A 26,570-nucleotide genomic window follows, 5' to 3' on the forward strand; every position below is an offset into this window, starting at 1 on the left:
CTCTGTCCCAAAAAAAAAAAAAAAAAAAAAAAAAAATGTTGAAAGTGGGAAGGGAGAGAAAATGATTAATGAGGACAGTGGGTTGAAGGAAGTTCTGTGTTTCATTTTTTGGTTTTTTTATCTTGGCTTGAGCAAATTTGCTGGTTTATGTGCAAGTTTAAATAATGATAGGATCTGCAGAGAGGGAAAAGGTTAATGATAGTGGATTTAGTAAAGTGCACAATTGTTAGTGTACAGCTCAGATAATTTGTACACATGTATATATCTGTGAAACTACCACTCAGATCAACATACAGAACACTCAGGAAGGCACTTCGTGGCTCCCTGGCAAACCTCTCTGTTCTGACCAGTGGGTACAGGTGAAGATGATTCTCAGTAAGGCTGGAGGGCTTAGGACCTCGAGCATCGGAGGAGAGAGTAGTGGGAGGATTAGACAGCTCTTCCGTTTTGGTTAGAGGGCTGAAGGAAAGGATGCATGGGACTAGAAATACATTTTGCTGAATTCGAAGGTGAGCTCAGATCTGATGGTTTCCCTATTCTTGGTCAGATAGGAGGCAAGACCTAGTCAACTTAATGGATAAGGGTGGCAGAAGAGATTTGATTGAAGGTGAAAAAGATTAGAAATTCCACTGAGTCCTGGCAACATTTTCCGTGACAACCTGTTTTTCTAGCATTCTTATATGTTAATGCTATTTTTGAGGTAATAGTTTCCATAAACCTCTGAGAACTTACATACATTTTTTTAATTTCACTTTCTATGTAAATTGACAACTAAAAATTAATTAGGGCCATAAATTACAGATACGAAATTTATTAAAATTAACCTGTTACAAAAGCAAACTTGGTCTAATTTTAAAGATTAAATGAATGGAGCTTGTCTTCTTGAAAAGCTAGAAAGTTTAAGGAAAAAGTATTGAAGAAAGTAGGCTTTTAAAAGTTTGTAGGGAAGGAAGGAAGTTAGTGTTTGAATGCCAGTATTCATACCTGTCAGTGATCCTTGCCTTGAGACCAGCATTTAAATTAGGTATATTGCTGAGCATTCTGCTTTAGGTTGAGTAATTCCTTGAGGTCTATTGTGTTCTTCATTTTTAGTGCTGTGGCTTAGCTGTTTTAAATTTAGCCTTAAACTAGATTTACAAGATAATATTTTATCAGTGGTTCCTTTTGTTGTATTTTAGAACACCATTTTTTAATTATTACATAGCAATGATAGAACTAATGAGTGAATTTAGCAAGGTTGCAGGATATAAGATCAATATACAAAGACAGATGTTCATAGTTTTATCATAGCCAAAAACTGGAAACAACTCAAATGTCCATCAGTAGGTAAACATACAAGCAAATTGTGGTACATCTATACAATGTAATATTACTCAGCAATAAAAGGGAGAAGAGATGAAACTACAAATCACCTGTATGTGTTACCAGTTGAAAAACAGTATTTAGAGAAAGTTTTCTAGTTCTCTTAGCTCAAGAAGACTACTCTAATAGGAACTAAACAAAACTAAACAAAACAAAAATTAATGATTATAGGAAAATAACAAGTTTGCAAGAAAGGAAATGTAATTATCAGAACATTACATGATTTAGATGTGAAATATTTGTTTACCTAGTCATAATAATATAAACATTAAATATAATTAAACCAAAAAATTTGAGATAGCAGTGTTGATAGACAAAGAAGATGCAATAAAAGTTAAATGTTGATTTTCCATAATCAAAATCCAATAGATGATGTTTAAAATTGAAACATTCAGGAAATAATAGTATAAATACATTATTTAGAAATATAGAAGATAGGGGTGCCTGGGTATTAAACATCTGGCTTGATCTCAGCTCAGATCTTGATCTCAGGATCATGAGTTCAAGCCCTGCATTGGGCTCCACGCTGAGTGTGAAGCCTACTTGAAAGGAAGGGAGGGAGGGAGGGAGGGAGGGAGGGAGGGAGGGAAGGAGGAAGGAAGGAAGAAAGGAAGGAAGGAAAGGAAGGAAGGAGGGGAGGGAGGGAGGGAGGGAGGGAGGAAGGAAGGAAGGAAGGAAGGAAGGAAGGAAGGAAGGAAGGAGAAATACAGAGGATGGTATAGAAAAACAACTACGAATGGCAAGTTGTTATCAGGAGTGGAAATCAGGGCACAGTGAGTGATGGGATCTTCCATCATAAGCCATATAGAATGCTGTTTGTTTCTGTTAACTATTTTTGTGTATTTAATTTGGATGAAATTAAGTTTTTTGAGAGAAAGAGAGTGCACAACAGGCATAGGTTGGGAAGGGCAGAGGGAGAGGGAGAGAGTGAATCCCAAGCAGACTCCCTCCCCAGCACAGAGCCAGATGCAGGGCTCAGTCTCACTAACTGTGAGATCATGATCTGAGCCAAAATCAAGAGCCAAAGGTGCCTTTTTAAAATTTCATTTTTTGGGGGCTTCTGGATGGCTTAGTCGATTGAGCATCTGACTCTTGATTTCAGCTCAGATCATGATCTCACAGTTTATGAGATTGACCCCGATGTCAGGCTCTGCACTGACAGCACGGAGCCTGCTTGGGATTCTCTCTCTCCCTCTGTCTCTGCTCCTCCCCTGCTCATGCACTCCCTCCTTCTCTCTCTCTCTCTCTCTCTCTCTCTCTCGCTCTCGCTCTCGCTCTCTCAAAATAAGTGAACATTTTTTTCTAAAAGGCACCTTTGTTTGTCATTAGAGATAGTGACCTATTAATATGTAGAAAATGCCTCAGCTCAGGGTGCGTGGGTGGCTTTAGTTGTTAAACATCTGACTTCAGCTCAGGTCATGATCTCACAGTTCATGAGTTCAAGTCCCACATCAGGTGAGCTCAGGCCCCACTTCGGGTGAACAGGAGCCCTGCTTTGGGTAAAAACATGAGCCCTGGGTGAGCCCCACTTCTCTCTCTCTCTCTCTCTCGCTCTCTCTCTCTCTCTCTCTCTCTCTACCCCCCACCTTGTGGGATTCTCTCTTTCTCTCTGCCCCCCTTGCTCACTTGCACCCTCTCTCTAGAAAAGAAAAGGGGCACCTGGGTGGCTCAGTCAAGCGTCCAACTTCAGCTCAGGTCATGATTTCACGGTTCATGAGTTCAAGTCCTGCATCGGGCTCTGTGTTGCCAGCGTGGAGCCTGGAGCCTGGAGCCTGCTTCAGATTCTGTGTCTCCCTCTTGTTCTCTGCCCCTCCCCTGCTCACACTCTGTCTCTCTCAAAAAAAAAATAAACATGAAAAAAAACTTTTTTTAAGAAATAAAAAAGACAAGAAAATGCCTCAGCTCTTTAGTTACATGAGCTTAATTCTGAAAATGAGGCTATTGTACAATAGTCTGCATCTCTTTCCTTTGTAAATGTGTGACATTCTAACCATTGTTAACCCTTCTTTTTGTTTCCATAGGTTGATGAAAAAACCGTAGGAGAACCTGGTTGGCTTTATGGTAGTTTTCAAGGAAATTTTGGCTGGTTTCCTTGCAACTATGTAGAAAAAATGCCATCAGGTGAAAAATCTGTGTCTCCTAAGAAGGCCTTACTTCCCCCTACAGTATCAGTATCTGCTACCTCAACTTCTTCTGAGTAAGTTTTTAGCTAACAGTGCAGTGTATTTAGCCCTGCAAATGTATTTGTGTCAACCTGCTACTTAATCATATTATAATCTGTGCTGGACTCTTCAAGAGTACCTTCTGTTCCAGATTTCATACTGAAATTTAATAAACAAAAATGTAGGTCAGTACTTGGTTCGTGAATTCTTTTTTCCAAAATTGTGTTTAAACACAATGTGAATTATGTATAAGTTGATAAATTTGTAGTGCTTCATTAGATTTTAAATGATGAAGTGTATTTACATCAAAGTGTTGTATTTTACAGATCACTTTCTTCAAATCAACCAGCATCAGTGACTGATTATCAAAATGTATCTTTTACAAACCTAACTGTTAATACATCATGGCAGAAAAAATCAGCTTTTACTCGTACTGTTTCCCCTGGATCTATATCACCGATTCATGGACAGGTATGTATCTTTAATTTTTCTCTGCTTTATTCTTTGACATTGCTCATGTTCACATAAAATAGAAAATTTTTGTACAAAGACATCACTTACTCATTTAACCAGAGTTTGTAGTATTTGGTTTCTGTTCTTGTCATTGACATGTGATATGATGTAAAGAAATTATTATTATTATTACTTAGAAGTTTCTCAACAATTCATTTTCATAGCACCCAGTTGCTAGCAGCTAGGGTTTCTAAGCTCAAAATGTCATCTTTATAAATCTGGCTATATTATTCTTAATTCGTAGTTATTGTGAGAAGATATGTGGGCTTGGAGGTTTTTGGGGTTTTGTTGGTAAGAAATTTGTGTGGGAACTATGTTACATATATTTAGCCTCTGCTTTACATGTAACCATTGCAGGCATTGTTACATTAATATTATTGAAAAGAAATCACAGACTTTGTCAAAACAGAGCCCTACAAATTTCACCTTCACTCAAAAAAATGTTTACTTCATGACCATAGATAGGTTCCAGGCGTTTCTTTATATGCTAGAAATTTAATGGAAAAAAAATCTCTGCCATTAAGGAGTCATAATCTAATGAAACAGACACATATATAAATAATTGTAAAGTATGTGAAGGGTTGTAATAAAGATATTCTACAAAATCTTGAGGACTATATAGCCGAGAGAGATCTCATTCACTCTTTGGGAATTGGAGCAGGGTTCACAAAGGACCAAGTATTTGAGCAGGACCTTTGAGGATAAGCAAGATTTTAGCAAACAGAGAAGGAAAGTTATTCCTGTGAAAAAATAATTTGGGGAAAGTCAGTGAGGCATGTTAACACAGAGTTTCCAGGACAAGAATTATTTATAGTGTGGCTAGAGTACAGGAATCTTGGAGAAAGGGTCAAGCAGGAAAGCTAGAGGGTGAGTTTTATGTGTGAAGTGTTTAATACCATGCCTCCTGCTTGGCAGTGGGCAGCCCCTGAAGGTTTCCAAGAGGTGTGTATATTTTTGAAACCTAACTCCCAGCAGTAGTACAGGGGTCGATTGGTGGAAGGAAGCAAAGGAAGGAAACCAAGCAAGGAAGGATGCCACAGTAGCTAATTACAAGAGATGATGACGTAAACTGCTACCACAGTAAAGAAAATGTATAGAAGAGGAGGTGGATTTAAGATTACTAGGAATTGACATAAAATTGGCAATCCATTGAAATGTCGAGAGTAAGGAAGAAGTTGGGAGTTAAAGAAGGTTCCTCAGGGTCTTGAGCTTGAGTAACTGGAAGGATGGTGATAGCATTGTCTTGGGTGAGCATTGCAAGAGGAGTGGGTTCTGTGGGCTCTAAAAATGATGTCTCACCGTGCAACTTTAAGGTATCTGGTTTAGAGACAACCTGGTGGGAAGGCCCAATGAGTAGTCTAACTTACAAGTCTGGAGCTCAGGAGATAAAGTTAAAATTAAGATATAGATTAGAGAAGGCATAGATATAAATAAGATAATTTAGGAAAATCATGTGAAACGGGAAGGGAAAGGGACTGGACAAAGAGGACCCATCAGTCACCAGAGGGTGAGCTTCTGGAAAGACAAGGGTGTTAATGATATTAGCACTGTTCAGAGATCAGGGAAAAACTTTTAACAGAAGGCTACTCAAATGGTTGTCTGTCATATATAATTGTAAATCATTTAGTAGAGTAGATAAAAGTTATCTTAAGGCACCACCGTACCAAACTGGTCTTTGTTTGAACTGTGAACAAGCTATATAGTAGGAAACAAAAATTGTGGTTACTTTTTTAAAAATTTTGTGTTTTTATGTTCACAGGGACAGGTTGTAGAAAACCTAAAGGCGCAGGCCCTGTGTTCTTGGACTGCAAAGAAGGATAACCACTTGAACTTTTCAAAACATGATATTATCACTGTCTTGGAACAGCAAGAAAATTGGTGGTTTGGAGAGGTGCATGGAGGAAGAGGGTGGTTTCCAAAATCTTATGTCAAAATACTTCCTGGGAGTGAAGTCAAGCGGGAAGAGTAAGCATTTTGTGTTTACGTGAGATGTGGATGTTGGTGTTTTCACTAATGAGGTGGCTGAAGAACAACTGGCTATACCATAAAATAAAACATTTATGCTTGAGTTTGAATATCGAGAGGGGGATTTCTAGAGTGAAAAAAAGTGTACTTCACATATTTGTACCAGTTTTAGAATATCTTTTATTCTAGTTATTTCAGATGCCTAAAGTTGTCAAAGTGCTTAAAATTTTAGATCTGTTGCTTTCTTTGTGGCAGCTCAAGAGTTACTTTTCATTTCCTTTGGAGCACTTCTCCCTTGTTATTTACCGTGCATTGTCAGTATTTAAATAAACCTTTGCTGACGGCCTCCCCATTGCCAAAGTGTAGGGCATTCCCTTTCTGGGCCTCCAGAATTCCTTGAAGATCATACCTCTCTTACTGCACATAACAGACTGGGTTGCAATTATTTATTTTCTTACCCATCTCTCCTATTAGATCATAAGCTCTGGGAGGGCAGGATCCGTGTCTTTGTTTTTCAGTTTTTTTTCCTGCCTAGTGTAATCTCAATGCATAGTAGCTTCTCAGTCATATTAGCTCAGTGAATAAGGAGAGGATTCATTGAATGAACAATCAGATGAATCAATTTTCAAGTGAAGAACAAGTAAAAACTAAATAAGGTCTCTGGCCTTAATTTCCCAGTCTGTAGAGGAATGAGATCTCTAGGCATGTTTAAGATGTTTAAGAAATAAGTACAAAAGTAGTGATAGGCAGCTGTCTCCTTGTGTTTTATACTGAAGTTGATCCGAATAAAAAAGTGATCTGATTGAATGAAAAGAGACAGGTCTTTGGAAATCAAGAGGCTTGAGTTCTGATTGTTCTTTTTGTCAGCCTATGTGGAATAACCTATTTGCCTTCGGTTTTCCAATTGATGGGATAAAAAGAGTAAATTAATCTTTAAAAACATTTTCAAGGCTGAGATTCTCTGTATGAATTTTTAGTTCCAGTGCAGAAATTTGCTCTTCAGACTGACACAGAATTTTAGATTTAGAAGTGTGTAAATGATAACAATTCAGAGCTGACGTGTGGCACTGTGGTGGGCCCTTTACAGGAATTATCTTAAACGCCATAACATTTTACAGAGAAGAAAACTTCAGTGTAAAGGCAGTAGGTTTAAATGCTGTTCCCCCCAACTTCTCATTCATTACTGATCTTTTCTAACAGATAAGACCTGTAATTTGAAAACCTGCAGTAATGGAGAGATCATGCCCTAAACAAGGTGGTGGTGCATTCAGTTGTGGCCATGAGTTGTAGCGAGGTTCCATTCTGAGTACTGACTTATTGCTATATAGTTTCCTCAAGGATCCTGGGAAGCCCTGGTGCATCCTACAGATGTCTAGCTTTTTTTTTTAAATTTTTTTTAACGTTTATTTATTATTGAGAGAGAGAGACAGAGTGTGAGCAGGGGAGGGGCAGAGAGAGAGAGAGGGAGACACAGAATCCGAAGCAGGCTCCAGGCTCTGAGCTGTCAGCACAGAGCCTGACGCGGGGCTCGAACTCACAAACTGCAAGATCACGACCTGAGCCAAAGTCGGACACTTAACTGACTGAGCCACCCAGGCGCCCCCAGATGTCTAGCTCTTAAACATGACAGGCTTCCAGATTTTTTCCATTTCCTGGGTTAAATTGGAAATTAAAGTTTTACCTGCTCTGAAATATAAAAAATAAAGTTGTTATTTTTATATATTTAAGTGTAGTGTACTCTAAACAGATACTAAAATTTACATACTGTCCTTGTTCTCCCTGTATGAAGCCAAGCCCGCCATGTGCTTTTCCAAATAACTGTCCATTTACCAAAGCATTGGTGACTTTTACATTCCTTTAGAAAGGCAAAATATCTCACACTTAAAAAACTATTTAAAAATCATGCTGAAATTACTTGACTGTAGTAAAAAATTTAGAAGTCTGTAACTAGGCATTCTTAGTCCCCTACAGTTTTTTGTATGAGAATATTTCTAGCCTGTTTACTGAGACAACATTTAAATTCCTTTTAGAAAGTCCTAAAAGAATGTACCGCAAACACCTTCTGTCACGTTTCTTGGTTTTGCTTGTTGATGGCTTTTTGTTTCATAGTTATTTTTTCTTATCTGTTTTTGTATTTATCTGGCAGACCAGAAGCTTTGTATGCAGCTGTAAACAAGAAACCTAACTCTGCAGCCTACACAGGTGGAGAGGGTGAGTTTTCAGCAATTTGTAAATTATATGGGCGTCAGATTAGCTATTGACTATCTGACTTCCCTCAGTGGTTATCCTCCCTGTTTCTGTGTCTTCAGTGTTAAAGTGAGTTTAGGAAAACCTGTCCTTTGTTTATTTCACGTGAATATTGAGACTAGAGAAAAAAATAGGGCATTTTTAGAAAATCAGTACTATAAACATTCAGCATAGACTTGGTAAGTAAGATCATAAATAAAAGATGTTGCAGTGAGATAGCATGAATTTTTTGTTTTCTTATAATACACCTGCGTTACAGTAATTTAGAAAATAAGGCAATTTTAGTACGTTTAGTTGTTTACAAATTGCATTTTAATTATGGTGGATCCTATAAATCATTAAGTAGGATTTGAAATCAAGGTATGTTTTATTATAATTATTACACAAATTTTTTCTGTAGCCCTTTAGGTTGTTTGACTAATAACTTATTATTTATTTTGAAAAAATGAAAGATTGTCTATCCTCATTTCGGGCATTTTTATTTAACGTTATTTATAAATGAATTCTATACGTCCATTGTAAAATTAGTTGAAGTGAAGTAATTATGTTTCTGTTTTTGCTCAAGAAAATCAGTTTAGTGGTAATTTAAACTGCTTATATAGTAGCTACTGGGTTTAAGGTTTTATGCTAGCGCCTAAAAGATACAAGGATGAATAAAACACAGTCTCCCGAGTCTTCACAGTAGACTGGGGAAGATAGGGGTACCATTGTAATAAATTCTATAATGAGTGGACATAACTTCGTTTTAAGTGGGAACTGGGAATCCACAGACATGGCAGTACTGAATCATCTCAAGCAAGGAGTAGGGTTTTGCATAGTGACCTAGGAAGAGACAGGTCTTGTGGAATGAGAGAAAGTCATGAGCCAGAACATAGCTATGAATGGATAGGGAACTCAGGTCACCAGCAAGGCTGGAATAATAGGTTCACTGTGGAGTGAGTGCTATGGGATGAGTCTGGGAAAGTAGTGAGGAGTTTTTTGGGAAGGACCTTGCTTATTACTGCATACCTAAATGTTGCATGCATTTCTGGTTTTGTTAAATCCCATAAATTGAGTAATCCTGGCAATGTGAATAGTAAATAGGTCGTAGATGATGTTCCCGGTCATCTCTAGTTTAGGATGTACAGATGAAATTCCAGGTTGACAAATAAAAATAACTAGAAAAGAAAGACTAAAGCCAGATCATCGACTGTTTGTTCCAAGTAGCAGTAATAACAGGGACAGAAACCAAAGCCAATATTGACAAGCAGACCTTTCCCTTGAGGCCATTTGTTAACAAGTATTTTTTGAGCATCTGTGTGCCAAGCACTGTGGTAGAAGCTGGGTCATTGTGGTGGAGCTTGGCCTCTGGTACTGGTGTCAGCTGAATATTGGGCATTTTCGTAACTGTATTTATATAAGAATTAAAGAGAAAAGAACCTAGCATATTAAAATGTATTTTGTGTAAGGAGGTTGAAGAATACTTTCCATATCTTGACTCTGTAGAGATACTTGGATCTGTTTGTGTTTATGGATTATTCTCTGTGATAAGATGATGATACAGTTGGAAAAAAAAGCAACTCCATGATAATGACTTATATTAAGTAGTCTTTTTCTAAGAAATTATTAAACAATCGCTTCATTCCTTTTTCTGTTTTAAGATCTTTTTACATTAGGTTTTCTTAAGTTATAAGGTCTTTTACGTTAATTTACACAGGATTTGGAGATTAACATAATTTTTTTTCCTTCTATAATCTTACAACCCAAGTTAGTTTCTTTTTGCTTTGTTTCCGACAGAATATATTGCACTTTATCCATATTCAAGTGTAGAACCTGGAGATTTGACTTTCACTGAAGGTGAAGAAATATTGGTGACCCAGAAAGATGGAGAATGGTGGACAGGAAGTATTGGAGATAGAACTGGAATTTTTCCATCAAATTATGTCAAACCAAAAGATCAGGAGGTAAAGTTATTTTGATATAGAAACAAAATGATTCCATTCTTGTGTCTTGAGATTCATACTTAAAACAGAGACTCCTGTATATATGCGTTTGGTCAGGATTTGGTTGTAAGAAAACCACTTAAGGTAGCACCAGTTTATTATAGGGATCCTGTTAGGTAAGAGAGACAGGATTTCATTAAATTTCTAAGAACAGGACCCAGAGGTAGGGCTGGTCTCATGGTAACTAAAGCTAGGGATGATCCCAGATCCAGGCCAGCTTACCAAGGGATCACCAAGAAGGAGTCTGTAAAATTTTACCTTAAGGCCCTGACATTAATGTGACTTGCCCTACATTATGAGTTCCTGCTGCTTTTCATCCTTCTACTAGTATGGTACAGTGCAGCAGTTCTCAAACTTTTAGGTTTCTGGAACTTTCTACATTCTTAAAAAATTGGGGACTCTATAAAGAGTTTTTTTTAATGCATGGGTTAAATATAGTTATATATTCCATGTTAGAAATTAAAACTGCAGTTTTAAAAATATTTACTTATTTTAAAGTAACAAAATTAAACCCATTACATGGTTATATAAATAACTTGCTTCTTATGAAAACCAACAATATATTTTCAAACAAAAAAGTTTGGTGAAAAGAGGGGCATTGTTTTATATTTCTGCAAATCTCTTTAATGTCTGGCTTAACCTGAAGACAGGTGGATTCTCCTGTTTCTGTATTCAGTCTGTTGTGATACATTCTTTTGGTTGATGTGCACAAAGAAAATTCAACCTCACGCAGATATGGGAGAAAACAGAAAAATATTTTTTTAATTTAAAAAAAAATGTTTGTTTATTTTAGAGAGAAAGCATGAGCAGGAAGTGGGGGTGGGGTGGGGAGGGGGACAGAGGATCTGAAGCAGGCTCTGTCTGCACTGACACACAGAGCCCAATGCGGGGCTCGAGCTCACGAACCGTGAGATCGTGACCTGAGCTGAAGTTGGATGCTCAACCGACTGAGCCACCCAGGTGCCCCAACAGAGACATATTTTAATAACATTTTTAGATATTTGTGGATATTCCTTGATATTACTACACCAAAACTTGGTAAGTGTTAAATTTTTACAGGTTAGTTACACATGGAATCTAAAGCCATATCAGTGAACATTTCTTACTGTTGAATTAAAATTGAATGGATTTTTTACCCATGCTGGTAACATTATTCATTACCCATGTGGTGACATCATTCATTGGTCATTTGGAAAATACTGAATCACTGAGTTATGCACATATTCTTAGTATTGACACGTTTCATCATACAATACCAAAAAGTTAACATTTGTTAATGTCACCACTGATCTCCAAGGAAAATCTTTATTTTTTTTTTAATTTTTTTTTAATGTTTATTTATTATTGAGAGACAGAGAGACACAGAGTGTGAGCAGGGGAGGGGTAGAGAGAGGGGGAGACACAGAATCCGAAGCAGGCTCCAGGCTCTGAGCTGTCAGCACAGAGCCCGACACAGGGCTCAAACTCACAGACCGTGAGATCATGACCCGAGCTGAAGTCGGTCGCCTAAGCAACTGAGCCACCCAGGCGCCCCTGATCAAGGACATTCTTAAGTGGAACCATTTTGTTTGTTTTCCTGTGAGCTTGTGGTGGTGAGGATACTAGGACTGCTAATATAATGTGGCTCCGCTGCCATGATTCATGCTAAGGCATCAGCAGTTTTACCCTCCACTGTAAATGTCAACACCATGAAAGAGGCAAATAATGTCTTAAAAATGTTATGCAAAAAGTCTTTATCTTCTGGATTCCTGGAAGGGCCTCAAGGACTGTCCCCAGGGATGCACACACCACATGGGACAACCATGTAGGTTGACTTCTGGCTCTAACACTTAGAGGCTAGGTGACCTTGTACAAGTTATTTCACCTTTCTGTAACTCAGTTTCATTTTCTGTAAAATGGGGACAATTATAATACTTACTAGTGTCATGAGAACTGAATAAATGAATATATGTAAGATTCTTAGACCACTGTTCTGTCATAAGTACCCAGAAAATGTTAGGCCAGGACTCCCATCAATTCCACTTCAATACTTGAACTATAACTGTGTTCACTAACAACAGCAAAAAAATTGTCTATTCCATTCCTTTATTTGTTCAAATTCCTGAAAAGAAGGAATGTAGTTGGCCCAACTATTTGATTTTTTTTTTTTTTTATGTTTATTTATTTTTGAGAGAGAGACAGCACAAGCTGGGGAGGGGCAGAGAGAGAGGGAGACACAGAATATAAAGTAGGCTCCAGAGCCCACTGTGGGGCTCGAACTCACGAACTGTGAGATCATGACCTCACATCAAGAGCTCGGACGCTTAAGCGACTGAGCCACCCAGGCACCCCTATCCTGTTAAGTCAGACTGAGGTTATAGTTGCCACCCAGGAAATGGATTTTTGTTGTTGTTGTTCCTGCGTTCATGGGGAACATACAAAAAAAATTAAAAACCTCCTAGGTAGCGGAAGCAGAACTCACGCATGCCTTAAGATATATTTTTTTTAATGTTTATTTATTATTGAGAGACAGAGAGACACAGAGTGTGAGCAGGGGAGGGGTAGAGAGAGGGGGAGACACAGAATCCGAAGCAGGCTCCAGGCTCTGAGCTGTCAGCACAGAGCCCGACACAGGGCCCAAACTATATATGTAGTGGGCATTGATGCTAACCTGATAAATGAGAGGTATCTGGCCCAGATGCTCATGTTTGATATTCAGGTAAGATGCAGAAAATGAGCTGTTCTTGTTGAGTCACTAGATGCCAGCATCATCCATTTGTAATGTTTGTTAGTAGACCTTCATTTTAAAGAAACAAGAACCCTGGGGATTAGAAATCTAATTCATAATAACCTTTGTACTCTTACATCTGGATTATTAGAAAATGATAAAACAGTATGTCTTTTCCTTACAGAGTTTTGGGAGTGCTAGCAAATCCGGAACATCAAACAAGAAACCTGGTATGTATAATAATGGAGTTAAAAAAGTACTACAGTGTTTAATAGTCTTGAATTCATAGTTTCTTGTCTGTCTTCTTTTCAGAGATTGCTCAAGTAACTTCAGCATATGTGGCTTCTGGTTCTGAACAACTTAGCCTTGCACCCGGGCAGTTGATACTAATCCTAAAGAAAAATTCAAGTGGGTGGTGGCAAGGGGAATTACAGGTAATAACCTTTAAATAATATTTATCAATTTTATTATAAAAATAATACACACTCATTAGAAAATAAAATTAATAACAATTTTAGATCACCTATAATCATACCACTTAGAGGTAATCAATATTAACATTGTGGTGTATTATGTTCCCCTCTAGTTTCTTCCCTGCTTATTTTTAGCACAGCTGAATTGGTATAAGTAATGATACCAAGAATAATTTTCTCTACAGACATAATTGTTTTCCAATACCTGCTTTAATAAACCATAGGTCACCGTCTTAAAGGAAAGCATACCATCATCTTTGCCTGGGATAACCCCAGGCTTACCGTATATAGCCTCTTCTATCTAGGAGAAGAAACATTATCCAGGCTGTGTACTGAGAAAATGCTACTCATTGGACTTTCTCTACCATAGTCTTATGTTTTTGAAACAGCAATGCAAGGAAAGGAAATGCAGGCATAAATGAACCTATGTTTTCCTAAAATGTTAACAGAAGTAGTTATTGCATATGTTTTGATACAGAAAGTTCTTTTCTCTTCAAAGTTCCTTACTAGAAAGACTAAAAATAAAAAGCTTTTTAAGATTAAAAGATCATGAGAGGTATAATAGCTATATTTTTATGTAGGTTTGATATATGGTTGTAATATGGAGGATAAATACAGCTTCATTCTTGCACATCAGTCTTAAACAATCCTAAAGAACACTGGAGGTTCAAAATTGAGTATCTTCTTGAGTAACTCCTTGAAATCCCACCTTCCTGATTTGCTTTAAAGATTGACCCAACAATATGACGAGCATGGCTTTCCACAAATTTTATTTGTGATCTCTGCATTAATTATTGACAGAGCCCCAAGAGGTGTTCATTGTGCACAGTACCATTTTAAGTGCTGACTTGATTCCTAGGAGAACTCTGGAAGGGTCTTTTTAGTTTATAAATATTATTTGTGTGAAGTATCCAGAGAACTCTGAGTCCAGAAGACCTCCTAATAGACTTCTCTAACAGACTTTTGCAAGTAGTGTTCTCAGCACCATTTTGATATGCATATTGAGCCTTCCAGTTGTTTAATACTGATCTGGAAGGCCAGTGCAGAATTCAGGGGTCCCCAAGACCACCCTGACTTCTGACACCAGCTGGAAGTTTGGAGGTCCCCAAGACCACTCTCAAGTTCAATAATTAACTAGAAAGACTCATGAGACACTGAGAGCTATTCTTCTCATAGTTACAGTTTGTTACAGCAAAGTAATTTAGATTATAATTAGACAAGGAAAAAGATGTATGGGGCTGAGTTCAGGAGGGTTCCAAAAACAGAGGTTTCATTGTCCTCTCCCAGTGGAGTCATGGATAGCATTGACTCCTGGCAACAATAAACATCAAGTATTGCCAAGCACAGAAGCTCATTTGAGCCTTGGTGTCCAGAGTTTTTACATCCTAGACATGGTTCTGCACTTATGGCTAAACTTAGTCTCCAATCCTTTTAGAGGTTGAGTTCATACTGTATCACCCAGAGCGCCCCCCATAAGTCACATTGTTAGACTGTCTGGCATGGTCAAGGCCCAGAGGAAATAAGACACTTATCAGTCAGGACATACCACAGGTTTAGAGATTACCTCCCAGGAGCCAAAGTAGAGTCCAGACCTCTCTTGGGACAAGGGTAAATTCTTTACTGCACAGCCATTTTTAGTTTATGTCCCAGTAATTATTTTTGATCCCATCTTTCATATTCCTTTTGCTAATTTTATAGGCCAGAGGAAAAAAGCGACAGAAAGGATGGTTTCCTGCCAGCCATGTTAAACTTTTGGGTCCAAGTAGTGAAAGAACTACACCTGCCTTTCATCCTGGTATGGAAGTGAATTAACTTGTATTTCATCTTACAGAAGTTTTGTTGAAATTCAGCCACTTCTTAGATTAGCATATGCTTTGAAAAATACTAAAAATTGGTTCTTTTTGTAACTCTGTCTGAAAGTAATGTTACAATGAGAACTTCCTTTCTAAAAAGATCTATATACAAACAGCCAACTGTTTAAGTGATACTTGAACCACTTCATTCCTTGAAATTTTTCAAAGTGGAATTGCTATGCTATTATACTTAAAGTGAAGCAGTTGGGGTACTGGGGTGGCTCAGTTGGTTGTGTCCAACTCTTGATTTCGGCTCAGGTCGTGATGTCACGGTTGCGAGATCAAGCCTTGTGCAGGCTTCAGGCTAGGCAAGGAGCCTGCTTGGGTGGGATTCTTTCTCCCTCTACCACTCCTCCACTTGCACTCTCTCTTTCTCACTCTCTGCAAAAAAAGGCAACTATTTAAAGTGAAGCAGTTCACTTGGATTAACCGTAGTTGGGAGATTCTTGTTTTATAAAATAGGAAAATGGAGGAAGGAGGGTGAAGCAGAGCAGCTCAAGGAAAATTTTACCCTAATTCTAACATTTAATAGTAGAGTCATTTAAGTTCTAGGGGAGTTATAACATGTGATCTTTGTGTTAATAATTAATTTACTTTATTATTTTGTTCTTTTTCTCGTAGTATGTCAGGTGATTGCTATGTATGACTATGTAGCAAATAACGAGGATGAGCTGAATTTCTCCAAGGGACAACTTATCAATGTTTTGAACAAAGATGATCCTGACTGGTGGCAAGGAGAAATCAACGGGGTGACTGGTCTCTTTCCTTCAAACTATGTTAAGATGACAACAGACTCCGATCCAAGTCAACAGTGTGAGTAATATCCAACTATTTGCCCCTCAACTAGTGCAAAAGCTTTAATAGACAGCACTGCACTCATTCTGTCCTGGAGCGTATCTTAAACTCAGCACTCTTAGCAAGCGAATATTAGTGACTAAAGCAATAAAATGCAAAAGGAAATCTTTTACAAAATCAAAAATTATACTGCGTTATTTTATACTTTTTTCTTAGCTTTAGACCTTACTGTTAGACTTCATCTGAAAAATTTGTCAGTCTTTAACAGGTTCTTGGGTGTAAGCAGTCTATGCTTCAACTTCCCATTACCACCATCCTTTTTTAGCCTCTAACAATCTTTTCCTGCTTAACAAAGAGTATCCAGTAATTACTGTACTCACCTATTCAAATTACCCTTTTAGTGTACAGGTGCTATTAATCTTTGCAACCTTCTCATTTATTACTCACATATTTACACATCATCCAGATTAGGAGAAAATTAAAAACCGGTTTAAACTGTGTGCAAAACTCTGTTAGGTGATTTTTTTAAAAAGATACCTGATGCCATAAGAGACATATGAATCAAGATCTCTTTCACTATTTTTAGAACAAGGATCCAGATCTCAGTGTGAAATTTGGTATTATATATAAAACTATCTCTTCGTAGTTACCTAGCCTTACTTACATTTGACAATAAAAATGCATTCATAATAGAGAATAAACAGCACTTGGAAATACTTTTTACCTTTGTAAAATGTCACTTTTTCCCACCCTTTTGATTTTTGGTTTCTTTTTTTTTTTTTTTTTTTACAAGATACATCATGATTTATATTTTTATCATTCTTGTGAAATTATCTAAAATATTTAGCCTTTCATTTTAATTGAGTTTTGGGAACATATAAATGGTAACTCGGTCAAAGCTAGAGATACGCTCGTAATTCAGTGCGAGTATTAAGAATTTTTACTGTATCTATAATTTTGAAATATTAGTGCACTGTTTATACTTTAGGGCTTATAGTTCTAAAGATAGTTTTGATCCTGGGAGATTTTCATTTAGATAAAGCAACTAAATTTCCTAATTTGAATATGGGAACAGTTCAGTTTTTTATGATTTGAACATCCCCCCAAAAACTGGGGCTACCTAAGTGAATGACCGGTTTTAAGCTCCACTGATGGTCTGGCAGCTTTCGGTGCTATAGCCAGTTCATCTAATTAATTAGACATAGCTGAGGGCCTTCCCTGGCCCTGAGAGAGGAAGCTGCCTTTCATGCGGACCAGGACTGGAAGCTCTTTGGCTAGTGATTCTTGGAGGCATTCCAGTTCTCCAGGATGTTTGGCTGTTACAGCACCTAGGATGTAAAGTGGTCGTTCTCCAGATGCGTTGTTGTTGTTTATCTTGTTTTCCAGTGGCAGAACGCTTCTTCCAATTAAGTCTTAGGTAGTCAGGAATATAAAGAACAGATAAAAGCTGTTCTAGAGGAAGAACAGCCAGGAGTATATGAGTCCGTGAAAATTGGTTAAATTTTAGATTACCATTTGCGTTTCTTGGGCCTTTATAATTATTATTTTCATTTTATAATGCAATTAGGATGTTTTTTAAAGTTTGAGAATTTTGATAGTTCAAATTTGTTTAGTTGATGTTGCATGTTATTAGTCAAATTTTTCTCACCCACTTAATTTGCTTTATGTTCATTTTATTCCTCATTTTTCTTTTTATAGGACCCAATGTTGTCTTCCAGTGTGAAAGCACCCCAGAGACCCACTATCCAAGTTTGACTCTAGCGTGGAGGCAGGGCAGGCAGCCCTGATCAAATATCTCCTACACAATTCATTAACTTCGTTTGAATGTTAGAGCCACTTGTGATTATTTCTTTGTGTTTCTAATTTACAGTTAAAATTTATTTGTAACAAGTTAAAGGATAGTGGGTCTTTGTGTGGCTTTCCCTGCTGTTCACTCTGGCATCTTTTAGCATTTTTCTTCTTTTTTTAATTTGGTAATTGTAGGTCATTAGCATGCATATTGAGTTTGCCCGTACATGGTGGGAGTTCAAACACACAAAGACCCACTATTTGCACAGACTATTCTCACTGGTTTGGAATGGGCCGCCATGCTTTTCTAATGTTACCGCAACGTGTATATTCATTACAATTCAGATAAAACTTGCTTATGTTTTGCTCTTATGTTTGATCTAATCCTAATCACAGTGAGCTCTTAACTGGTTCAGTACGTGATTTGCTCCCAAATATGCACTGTTTGCTCTGTTCCTTTCTAGTGTGCCATCATGAGTACCAATATTTAAATTCGTTTAAAGGCCAATAACTGGAAATAACCTTTTCTCTATTTTCTGTGTATTTCGGGGTGGGAGCAGTAATACATTGGGGAAGCTTTCTCAGAAAAGAGGAAAGCAGCCTGCCCCAGCAGTATATGCAAAGTGGGCTGGGTTTCTTCTGTCTCGGCTGCCCACAAACGAGTACTGCACTGTGGGAGTTCCCTTAGGGTCTGTGAGCTCTGGGCTAATGAAGATAGTGCATATGTGCTGTAGCAGTCAGTTGTCACTTCTTTCTTGGTGACCTAAAAATGGATTCTTTTTGAGGAATGAAAGGCTCCCGTCATTGACAGTTGAGACAGGAAAACCTTCCCTTGCTTAACATTTGTACTACATTCTAAAGTCAGAATTCATGTTACCTATTTTAATTAGGTGACTGCCTGTTTCAGGTCACAAAAGGACACTGGTTGACGTTCTTCTTAATGTGTTTAGTAAAAATCATAAGGAATCCTTGAAGAGTTTAAATGCCCCTGATGCGGGCCTGTAGGCTCTATCTAGTCAGGAATGAGTTCAAGCAAAAGAATGATGTGTGAGAGCTGGCATTCTTCTATGTCCATGAAGATGCTTTGAGGCTGGAAGATTGATTTTACCATCCAGAATTCTCTGGCTAATATCTTGTCTTCAGACACATCGGCTACTTCGGCATAGGATTTTACTTGTTTTCCTTGAATGGAAAACACTTTAAAGATAATAAACATTATTATAAACAAGTAAATTGGAGAGTACTTAGCTGAAACAAAAAGGATTGTTAGTAGGCAGTATTAAACTATGTTTGAAAATCAATGAGACGTTTATGCAACTTAAAATGTTTACAAACTGCAGTGCAATCTACTGTTTATGAATGTCAGAGTATTATCAGGAAAAGTGTACATACAATCATAGAATCTTATTTCCTCACAGAGTTCTTTAAGAAGAGTGAAGTGTGTTTTTATATCTCTGAGTTTCAGTTAGAGGCATATTTTGTGCAATATTTATGTTAATGTGCCTATACATTGTGAATGAATAATTTCAGTCATTGCCTAAATCATAACTTTTTTTTTTTTTTTGAGAAAGAATCAGTACTTTAGTTAGAACTTTACAAAGTTCAAATGTCTGTGTTTCAAAATGCTTATTAACATTACAGGGATGTATGATGATGTGTATGTGTGCTCCCTGGGGCAGGGATTTCTAGTTATTAGACCACCTCAATTTTTAGCATTTGGCATCATCATGATAACTTTTATAAAATATGACATTAATAGGAAAGCAATAATAACACTTTACAAAGTGGAATAACAGATTTGCCCGCAGTCACTAAAGGAGACAGCGCAAAGACTGAGTCCTTGTGAACTCACCTGATCTTCCAAATTGTATGGATTACTTGGTCTCACCTTGTATTTTCTGAACTCTCCGCTTTTGCACTCTTTGGGCGGGTTTGGGTTAAGTACAGTTACTTTAAATCTATTTTAAACCCTGGGGTTGGAAATCAGACCTGTTAATTAGCTGCATAGTTTGGTATAATATTTTCTCTTTATAATTTTGAATTTGGGCTTATCTAATACACTGGTAAATTATTTCAAAGGTATTTTTACAGCTCAAATTGTTTCACTGTAACACTGATAAATATAAGTGACTAAGAATGACATTCAGGTGGAGCTTAGCATCTGTAATCAATCCGAAAATAATGTATTTGTCAGGTACCCAGGAGCTAAATCAAATCACATAATGGCATATTTAAGCTGAATTGTTGGTCTGGAAAATAAAATTACTGTATTTACTGAAATACTACTCTTTGTGTAGGTATTTTGCCATATATTTGAGAGAAAGCTAAAAGTAAAGGAAATTGTATGACATGTACTAGTCCTTCTTAAAAATGCATGCAGTCATTCCTTTGTAGTACCTCATATTCAGCCAAGTACTTGCTCTCTCCCCCATTCAGTATGGGAGGGCAGCTTTCAGTTTGCTTAGAAAGCAATGGTAGAAGGAAAGAGCTTATCAGGAACACAGAATCTTAAAATGGAATAAATCTGAACCCCGTGGGAAGTAAAGAATCAAAATACCTATTTATTTTTAAAAATACCTATTTATTTAAAGATTATAGTATGTGATAATCATTTTTAAAGTATGTGATTAAATCTCGTAGGTTTTCCAGCAATGAAAAAATCAGTTGTAAAACCAAAGCTGATTTTTTAGAAAACTTGAAAATTTAAGTCAGTCCTACCCATTGCATAGGTTCCTCTAAAACTTTATCTTAAAGAGTCATTTTACAATAATACAACTATTAAAAAATGTAACTGCTGTTTTATTATTTTAAAATACAATAAGAAATACTAATAGTTTAAAAGAAAGTGGGGGAAGGAAAAGTAGAGAAAGAAATGCCAATTCCAGTCCAAAGCTTTATTTGCCAAGTTTTCTTAGAATACATTTTACCAAGTTATAAACTCTTGTAAATAGAATCTATAATGGAAATACTGAGAGACTTTGCCTAAAGTGGCATTATTGGAAGCTGCTGTGATGCTACTGTAATAAGTTATTAAATTGTTGCAAAGTGCTGTTTTTGCCTTAAATTTTTATTTTGTGTGTCTTGAAACTATAGTATTAAAGGTCTTGAGATTGTGCAGATGCTGGGCACGCTTGGCATGAGGTAATCTGTTTTTATTTTTACAAAGTTGTAATATAACTATGCAAGTGTGTTTATTAAAATGACACAAACTACATTACTTGTATTGTGTATTTCTTTTGAAGCATCCTTTAAAACTTATTTTTAAGTATTTGTATGTAGTCGTGATTGAATTTCTTTGGAATTTCTCTTTTTCCTTAACATGGTCTCTGGGTACAGGCCAGTGAATTGTTTTATATCACAAGGGGCAAAAGAAATTTTAAATCGTCAAGCTTGAGATAGTTTGATCCAAAATAATCATATGTATCTCAAAAGCAAAAGACATTTTGATTTGAAAGTAAAAGACAGTATCTAGGATAAATGGATAATGTTATTATTTACAATTTTTGCTCCACAACCTTTTTCTGAAAACATTGGAGGGAACTTACAAGTTGATACTCTTTGCAAACGTAGAATTAAACGTTCTTAGTACAAAGTAACTTTAGTGAATGCTTGGAGGCACCAGAGTTAAGTAGAAGTTTACACTTAAGTAATCAAGTTGGTGCTTTCACCTTGAGTGCAACATATGGATCAAAATCCAACCCATCCATGAATATCTGGCATAAACAACCTCTTTCCAGAAAACGTTTCCTCGTCTCTGGAAAATCATTCAACTACCTTCCTGAGCATTTGCATAAGGCCAAGCAAAGGACTAACTTCTGAGAATATGAAAAAGAGTGTCAGTCCTTGGCTCAGGTAGTGTGTAGCTCTGTGAGGGGATCAGGCACATACGCAGATCATTCTAGAACAACATGCTAAACACAGTGATAGGTATTTACTGGACACCAAGAGAGTACAGAGGAGGAGTACCTAATTCAACCATAGATTGGTGAATTAGAGGAGACCTCCCGGAGGTGGCAACTGTGAGACCATAAGGTAAATAGGAGTAAGGCAGATGGGGGGTGGGGTGGGGTGGGATGGCGGAGAGCATGACAAAGATAAGAAACAGCGGAGGAGGGGAGGGGACTCTATAAGCTGGAGTGGAAGTGCAAAGCCAGGAACAGTGAAACTCGGGGCTTGAGAGTCAGGCCAGGGGCTGAATCAGAGATTCTCTAGCTTGAATCAGAGATTCGTTGGGATCACCTGGGAAACTTTAAAAAACTATTGATGCCTGAGTCCTGATTTAAATGGTCTAAAGCATGGCCTGCGTGTGGGGATTTTTCAGAGCTTCCCAGATGATTCTGATACGTTGCCAAGGTGGGGGAAGAGTGACGAAACAGAGCTCAGAACCGTTTCTGAAGGAACATTGGCAGGAGTTGGGAACTGATTGGATGTGTAGGCAGGTGGAAGTGTCAGTTTGATTCCCAGATTTTGTCTTGGTGACAGGCAGAATAGTGGTGCCACCAGCTACAGTAAGGAGTCAGAGTTGGGGAAAGAAGAGGAGTGTGGTTTTGACTGCAAAGCACCAGTGGGGCACCCGGGTGGTCAGACAGGGTTGAGACCCACAGCAGCAGGACGTCAGCCGGTGGGGTGAAGGCAGATGGATGGTGCTGAGCCCGTGAAAGTAAATGAGATGACTCGGGGAGAATGAGTTCATGCCGGCCCTTTGAGGGTGTCTGCAGTTAAGGGTGGGGTAGCGAAGGGACCTGTGGAGGCAGGGAACAGGTTCTAGGAGAATAGTGAACAAAGCTCTGGCTGCACAACCATTGCCCATACCGGTAAAAAGAAAAACGAAAAGTGCCCTTCATTGAGTACGTACTGATCTGGGTCCTTTTCTGAGGTTCCCTAATGTTTTACCTCATTATTATTTTCTTTTCACAGATATGGCCATTAAAGCACAAGCTAAATAACTTGTCCAAGGTCACAGAGCCAGTAAGTGGGAGGGTTGGGTTCAAACCCACATGGTCTGGCTCCAGAGCCCATGCTCTTAAACCTCCCCTAGCGTGCGGTCACGGCCACCCTGTTAGTAGCTGTGAAGTTCCTGCACCACAGCCATCACTGGAACCAGTGAAAAGAAAAGAGAAGACAGAGGCCGCCCTGTGTTTTCTCTCCGTAGAAGGTACACACGGAGAAGAGGCCAGGAGGCAAAGACTGAATGTGATAAACAAGGACAGGAATCTTTAAGAATAGTGTCTGGAAAGATAAAGCTGGACGTAATCACTTCTTTTGGTAACAGCTTTATTGAGATTCAAATCACATACCATACAATTCACCCACTTAAAGTGTACAGCCGAATGGTTTTTAGTTTATTCAGTGTTGTGCGACCGGCACCGGGACGGTTAATTCCAGAACATTGCATCACTCCCAAAAGAAGTCCTGTGCCCTTCAGCTGTTGTCCTCCTATCTCGCTATACAGCCGTCGCGGGGAGCCGTAGGCAGCCACTGACAACCTCCTTGCTGTCTCCATGCGTATGTTTGCCCGTTCTGGACATATATAAATGGAATCATAAAACGTGTGGTTGGCTTGTTTTACTTAGCATGATGTTTTCGAGGTACATCCATGCTGTCTGTGTGTCAGTACCTCATTCCTTTTTATTCCTTTTTATGACGAAGGCGTGTTCCGTTGTATGGGGCGCCACACTGTTTATCCGTTCTTTAGTTGGTGGACGTTGGGTTGTTTCTACTTCTTAGCTGTTAAGAACAAGCTGCGGTGAATGTTTGTGTACAAGTTTTGGGGCAGACATGTCTTGTCACATGTCTGTGTCAAACGGTAATTCTGTGTTTAACTTTTTGAGGAACTGCCAGACTGTTTTCCAAAGTAGCTGCACCGTTTTATTCCCACCAGCAGTGCACGAAGTTTCTGTTCCTCCGTGTCCTTACCAACACTGGTTATTATCTGACTTTTTACTATGGCCATCCCTCTGGGTGTGGAGCAACAGACATCTCTCTGTGGTTTTCCTTGACATCTCCTCAGTGACTAATGATGTTGAGCGTCTTGTCATGTGTTTCTTGGCCATTTGCAGATCTTCGTTAGAGAAATGTGTGTTTAGATCCTTTGCCTCTCGTTTGAGTCATTTGTCTTCATGCTTTAAACTTTGTTTTAAACAAGAACAACAAATTATGAAACACCCTTGACAGAGATGTCTCAATGCTGTTGTCAGAAGGCAAAATCACTTAGTCAAGGAAAAAAAGCAGAGAGAGTGATGGAGTGAATGTGGGGGGAGTGCATTGGGAGGGTTGCTTTGAATCCCTGGCTCTTCCCGCTCACTTGCTGAACCTTAGCCTCGCCTCTATAATGATGATAATACCTACATTGCAGATGAGACTCAGGGATTTCTGAAGTGCTAGGTCACTGTCTAACACATACGAAGTGCTTGCTTTGTGCTGAGCAGTGGACTGAGTACTTCGGGTACGTGTCTGGGTTAGTCAGTGATGGAAGTTAGAACTCGAATCCCAGTCTGACTCCAAAGCTCGTGCTCCTAGCCTCTGCCCACGCACCTTTCCATTAACTGAGAGCTGCTGTTATTCCAGATCATAAAAGCAGAACAACCGTCACTTAATCCCAAGATTCAGGTGACAAGAATGTAAGGAGAATTAGCCGTTTTCAGTACCTCCAGGCCGGTCAAGTTACATTTAAAGTATTAGAAGGACCTGCTACTGGGATCCCTGGGCCCCCAGCGGTCATACGATAACCTCCATGAAGTTAGGCAGGGCTACAGAGTGCGTGTGTCCTACACTGAGCACAGTGGGGCGGAGTGACCAGTTATGGAGTCACAGACAGTTTGAAAGTATGGGCTGTGTGGTCATACCAGTGGGGAAAATTAGGAGTACAGCAAGCTGTTCAGTAACCATGAGAAAAAAAAAATACACGTGCGCATGAAACCCCCCCCAGGACAGTGGTGGTGTAATAGCAGATGTATGACGTGAAGTGCTCAAGTGTCTGGACGGGTCAACATGAAATTGGCTGTTGGACACAGCTACTCATTGCATATGTGACAGAGGAGAAGGGATGTAGGGACCCGTCGTCACTTAGACACAAAAATGAGTCAAAGGAGAGTGAGAACTCTGTTGGCATTTCCAGAGAAGTGCATTTGCGCCATTTGGCATTCAGAATACTTAACCTAAACCCCCTTTTTTCCTCTAGAATTCAGTCCAGCAAGCATGAGACCAGGTCAAGTTTATACACCCTGTCACCCATGTTTTGTCTCAAGGCGGATTGCAGTGTAAGCACCATATAAAATGGCCTGGCATTTCAAAGTGTAAGACTTGAGCCAAGATGTAGGGGTTTAGTAGCTCTGAATTCTGTACTGTGTCTTCACCACCAACCTTTAGATTCTCTATATACAGTAGGGTTCAAAGTTGTATCAGTTCTTCAGAGGATTGATCAGAGGTGGTAAATCATCACACACATGTGCGTAACAATTATTTTGATTGTTAGGATTACACGCTATGTGTTCAGCGAACATGAAAAAACTTTCTCTTCATAATGTTCTGTATCTGGATGGCAAGTTAATTCTCTCAGTTGAGTCAGTGATAGGATCTGGCAGTCTAGAAGGTGTTGCAAGTATCAGCCTGAAAGAACCACTCTCTGAGGCCGAGTCTCAGAAGCCCCTCTGTCTACTGTTAGGAGGTCTTTGCTCTCTTCTTTTTTTTTTTAATGTTTGTTTATTTTTGAGAGAGAAGGAGATAGAGCTCAAGCAGGGGAGGGACAGAGAAAGAGGGAGACACAGAATCTGAAGCAGGCTCCAGGCTCTGCACTGTCATCACAGAGCCCAACAGGGGGCTCAAACCCACAAACCGTGAGATCATGACCTGAGCCAAAGTTGGACACTTAACTGACTGAGCCACCCAGGCGCCCCAGGAGGTCTCTACTTTCTTTTAGGCTTATGGCCTATCACTGTAGATTCAAAAATAAAAATACAACCAACAACATTTTTCTTTCTCCACTTGCATTTATCAACAGAGTTGCTTTGGGAAGTTCTGGAATACTTCCATTTTCTGATAACCAAATCTTTTGCTTTCTGACGGTCTGCAGCATCAGAATACAGTATTAACTTCTTCATGCATAACTTTTCATGCTTAAACAGGCAGCCTAACTCCTGGTGACAAAGAATTGACAGGCATCAAAGAGACACAGAGTTTTAAAAATTGTTCAACAATCCTTTAAATTTCCAGAAACAAAATCACAAATATCTGTGGCTTCCAAGTGGGACCATAGTACCTGTTACATAGTTGGTATTCAGTAAATAGTTGCCAAGTGCATAAAATGCTGTTCTTTTACAGAATAAGATATTCGATGATTTTCTAGTGCTCTGACAAAACTTCTGCATTAAAGGCAGCCTTCAGAAAATGCACACAGCTTAGTCATCTGGATTTACTGCTAAAAATTGTCTTTTCACTGAGCGTCAACACAGTGAGACTGAAAACCATTATGTCAACCCTGGCTGCTGCTTCGGGCACAGAGAATAGCGTTGTTCAGTGACATCGCTCTTCTCACAATGGGCAAGGACTTTTCTGGGACTTTATGACATAATCCGAACAAGCTCTCTTTGTGTGAGTCGTCACAGACCATCTTTTGTCCTTCACCTTTCGGAGTCTTCGCGTCGCTCCCTCCTCTCCTCTCTCAAGCGTCTCTCATTTGCTTCTTGATCTTGTTTGCACTGTAATCTGCAATGGCCTCCCAACTC

The 26,570-nt window shown here is 38.6% G+C and overlaps 1 protein-coding gene across 13 annotated transcripts in view; it reads left to right on the top strand.

Annotated features, from left to right (window-relative positions):
• ITSN2 (intersectin 2) overlaps positions 1 to 26,570 on the top strand; it is a 145,753-nt gene that overhangs the window by 85,076 nt on the left and 34,107 nt on the right. For 12 of the 13 annotated variants that reach the window (XR_006200961.1, XR_006200962.1, XM_042933548.1 and 9 more), the window contains 9 exons: positions 3,384 to 3,559; positions 3,851 to 3,995; positions 5,797 to 6,002; positions 8,149 to 8,213; positions 10,026 to 10,192; positions 13,123 to 13,168; positions 13,251 to 13,372; positions 15,110 to 15,206; positions 15,886 to 16,077. Coding sequence is in view for 11 of the 13 variants with exons in the window: in XM_042933548.1 (XP_042789482.1) it covers positions 3,384 to 3,559; positions 3,851 to 3,995; positions 5,797 to 6,002; positions 8,149 to 8,213; positions 10,026 to 10,192; positions 13,123 to 13,168; positions 13,251 to 13,372; positions 15,110 to 15,206; positions 15,886 to 16,077 (1,216 nt within the window). In the remaining 2 variants the exon portion in view is untranslated. Of the gene's footprint in view, positions 1 to 3,383; positions 3,560 to 3,850; positions 3,996 to 5,796; positions 6,003 to 8,148; positions 8,214 to 10,025; positions 10,193 to 13,122; positions 13,169 to 13,250; positions 13,373 to 15,109; positions 15,207 to 15,885; positions 16,078 to 17,757; positions 21,062 to 26,570 lie in introns of those variants that run through there. The other variant, XM_042933556.1, reaches the window with a different exon arrangement.

Source organism: Panthera leo, chromosome A3 (assembly GCF_018350215.1).
Source record: "Panthera leo isolate Ple1 chromosome A3, P.leo_Ple1_pat1.1, whole genome shotgun sequence".
NCBI classification, from domain to species: Eukaryota; Metazoa; Chordata; class Mammalia; order Carnivora; family Felidae; genus Panthera; species Panthera leo.